Genomic DNA, 2,568 nt, shown 5'->3' with positions numbered 1-2,568 from the left:
GTGTGTGTGTGTGAGAGAGCGTGTGTGTGTGCGAGTGCGTGTGAGTGTGAGTGAGTGAGTGAGTGTGTGTACCTGTGTGTCTGGCAGCTCTTCAGTGATCGTGTGAATGCGCCACTGCGGTTGCAGCAGGAGGGCGGGGCTACTGAGCTGTGTGACTCCGCCCCTCGCTGAAACCCCCTTGGCTTTTAACACACTCACATCCTGAGAGAGAGACAGATGTTAAAAGACAGAACTGTGATTGACAGCTGTACCTGTCAGTCACAGAAGGTCTCTTCCTGTCAAAGTAGGCGGTTCTTGCTCAGAGTAAACAGACTTTATGCTGATAGTCAGACATCAGACTTTGGGAGACGATGAAGCGGTGTGTGTGTGTGTGTGTGTGTGTGTGTGTGTGGTACCTCAGTGTTGCGTGCGATTAATCTGTACACACATCCAGGATGAAGGACGGGGAACCAGCGAACACACAAACCCATGAAGTGCAGCTCAATCTGCAAAAAACACAGATTCACATTTCAATCCCATCAGCCTCTTCTAAACTACAGACTGACTCATACTTTCTGCTGTTACTCTCAGCTAATGATCTGTTATCAGGTCTGTAATACTCTAAAGAGTCTCCAAAGACCATATTATCTAAATTTAGCTTGCTTGCTATTTACCTTTACATAATAATAATAATAATAGCGAAAATAACAATTAACAAATAAATAAAACCTTAATAAATTATAAATATAATAAAACATTAATAGAACCTCATGGAACATGATCTTTACTTAATTTACTTAATGATTTTTGGCGTAAACGAAAAATCTATAATTTTGACCCATACAATGTATTGTTGGCTATTGCTACAAATATACCTGTGCTGCTTATGCTCCAGGGTCACACATGTTCTAAAGATGCCAGCTGGACTCTCAGTGGCGTCTCAGGTGTTTGATGGTGTGCTGCTGACCTTCTGAGTGTCTCGGTGTTGCTCGCGCTCCTGCGTCCGGTGGTTTTTGGGGTCGTGGCTCCAGCGCTGAGCATCTCCCAGACACACGGCTCTGCAGACGAAGCCGTTCTGCAGCGTCACGCCCTGCTTGGACTCCAGTCTGAGCAGCAAACTCACGCACGCCGCAGGGGTCAGAGGTCGCTCAGGCGCTCTGGGTCTCTTAGCACTCTCTCGGTCTGTCTGTCTGTCCTCCATCAGACAGCGGCTCATGGCAGCAGACGGACTGATGATGGTCAGATCATCCACACACAGCTGAAGATAAACCCTGCAAACACACACACACACACACCTGTATAAAGATCTGTCAGGTTCCTTTAACAGAAGTTTTATTTTTTTCCCCAAATTCTGTTTTTTTTTTTTTCAGGTTGAATTTTTCTGAATTCCGTTTAAATGTTTACATTCAATTATAGTCATTAAAATGTTTAACTGAAATTAAATAATTCAATCAAATTATTTAAAATCATAAAACTTATACAATTTAACAAAAATAAAATTTTTAGGACCCTATGAAATCCATTTAGTTTTTTCCCAAATTGCATTATATTTTTTCCAACATCAATTTTTTTTGGATAAAATTTTAATTGTTTTTTTTTTTAAGTGACAAATTTACGGTTGAATTTAGGTCCTATTAAATATCTTTTTAAGTTAAATGTTTTCACAAATTCAATTTTTTCAGTGTTTAATTAAATTTGAATTATCAAAATGCATGCCTAATTAATTGAATTCATAATACTTTAACAATGTATTAACATTTTTACAATAACAGGGCTCTAGGAAATGTTTGATTTTTTCCTGAAATTATGTGTACTTATTTTAATCCAATTAAATCTCTTAATATGTTGCAATTACCATAATGAACATGTGATTATAATTGTATTATATGTGCTCATTGACAATATACAGTATATTTCTTAATATATGCACTCATACATGTGTGTTTGTACCTGTAGTGTGTGTGTGTGTGTGTGTGTGTGTGTGTTCCTTCTCGTCCGCGGGGTCACCCTCCGTCAAAGGCGCGTACAGGATCATGTACCCAGAAGCCCCCTCTGCCTCCCGCCAGCGCGCACGCATGCTACTGTGAGTGATGTCATGCAGCTCCAGATTACTGACCGTCGGCAACGCCACTGAACGACAAACACAACAATCAACAAACCATACAGACACAAGAAGTACTGCAGGATTCACTTCTGCAGGAGAATAAAACAGATCAGACATATACAACTGATCATTTCAGCACAGATCAGATGAGTTTAACATATCAGACATATTAAACAGATCAGGTGAGTACTAATAGATCAGATGCACAAATGATCAGTTCAAAACAAAATAACAGATCAGATGTGAAAATAAATCAGATGTAATGAATAGATCAGATGTAATAAAAGATCTGATGTAATAATAGATAGGACGGTGTATTAATAGATCAGATGTGATTATAGATCAGACGTGTATTAACAGATCACATGTGGTAACAGATGAGATGTGATTTTAGATCATACGTGATAGATCAGATGTAATGATCAGATCAGATCTGATAACAGATCAGATGTGATAATAGATCAGATGTAATGATCAGATCAGAT

The 2,568-nt window shown here is 39.0% G+C and overlaps 1 protein-coding gene across 1 annotated transcript in view; it reads right to left on the bottom strand.

The window, feature by feature from the left end:
• ctc1 (CTS telomere maintenance complex component 1) overlaps positions 1 to 2,568 on the bottom strand; it is a 13,650-nt gene that overhangs the window by 5,670 nt on the left and 5,412 nt on the right. Inside the window, exons 8-10 of the mRNA XM_016541181.1 lie at positions 947 to 1,250; positions 396 to 485; positions 73 to 201 (exon numbers count right to left, since the gene is read on the bottom strand). Of these exons, the coding sequence (XP_016396667.1) occupies positions 73 to 201; positions 396 to 485; positions 947 to 1,250 (523 nt within the window). The remainder of the gene's footprint in view (positions 1 to 72; positions 202 to 395; positions 486 to 946; positions 1,251 to 2,568) is intronic.

The sequence above is a fragment of the Sinocyclocheilus rhinocerous genome, unplaced genomic scaffold, assembly GCF_001515625.1.
Source record: "Sinocyclocheilus rhinocerous isolate Xijiao unplaced genomic scaffold, SAMN03320098_v1.1 scaffold3991, whole genome shotgun sequence".
Lineage (NCBI taxonomy): Eukaryota > Metazoa > Chordata > Actinopteri > Cypriniformes > Cyprinidae > Sinocyclocheilus > Sinocyclocheilus rhinocerous.
The sequence above is the reverse complement of the archived record's forward strand: the minus strand, read 5'-3'. Positions and strand labels throughout refer to the sequence as shown.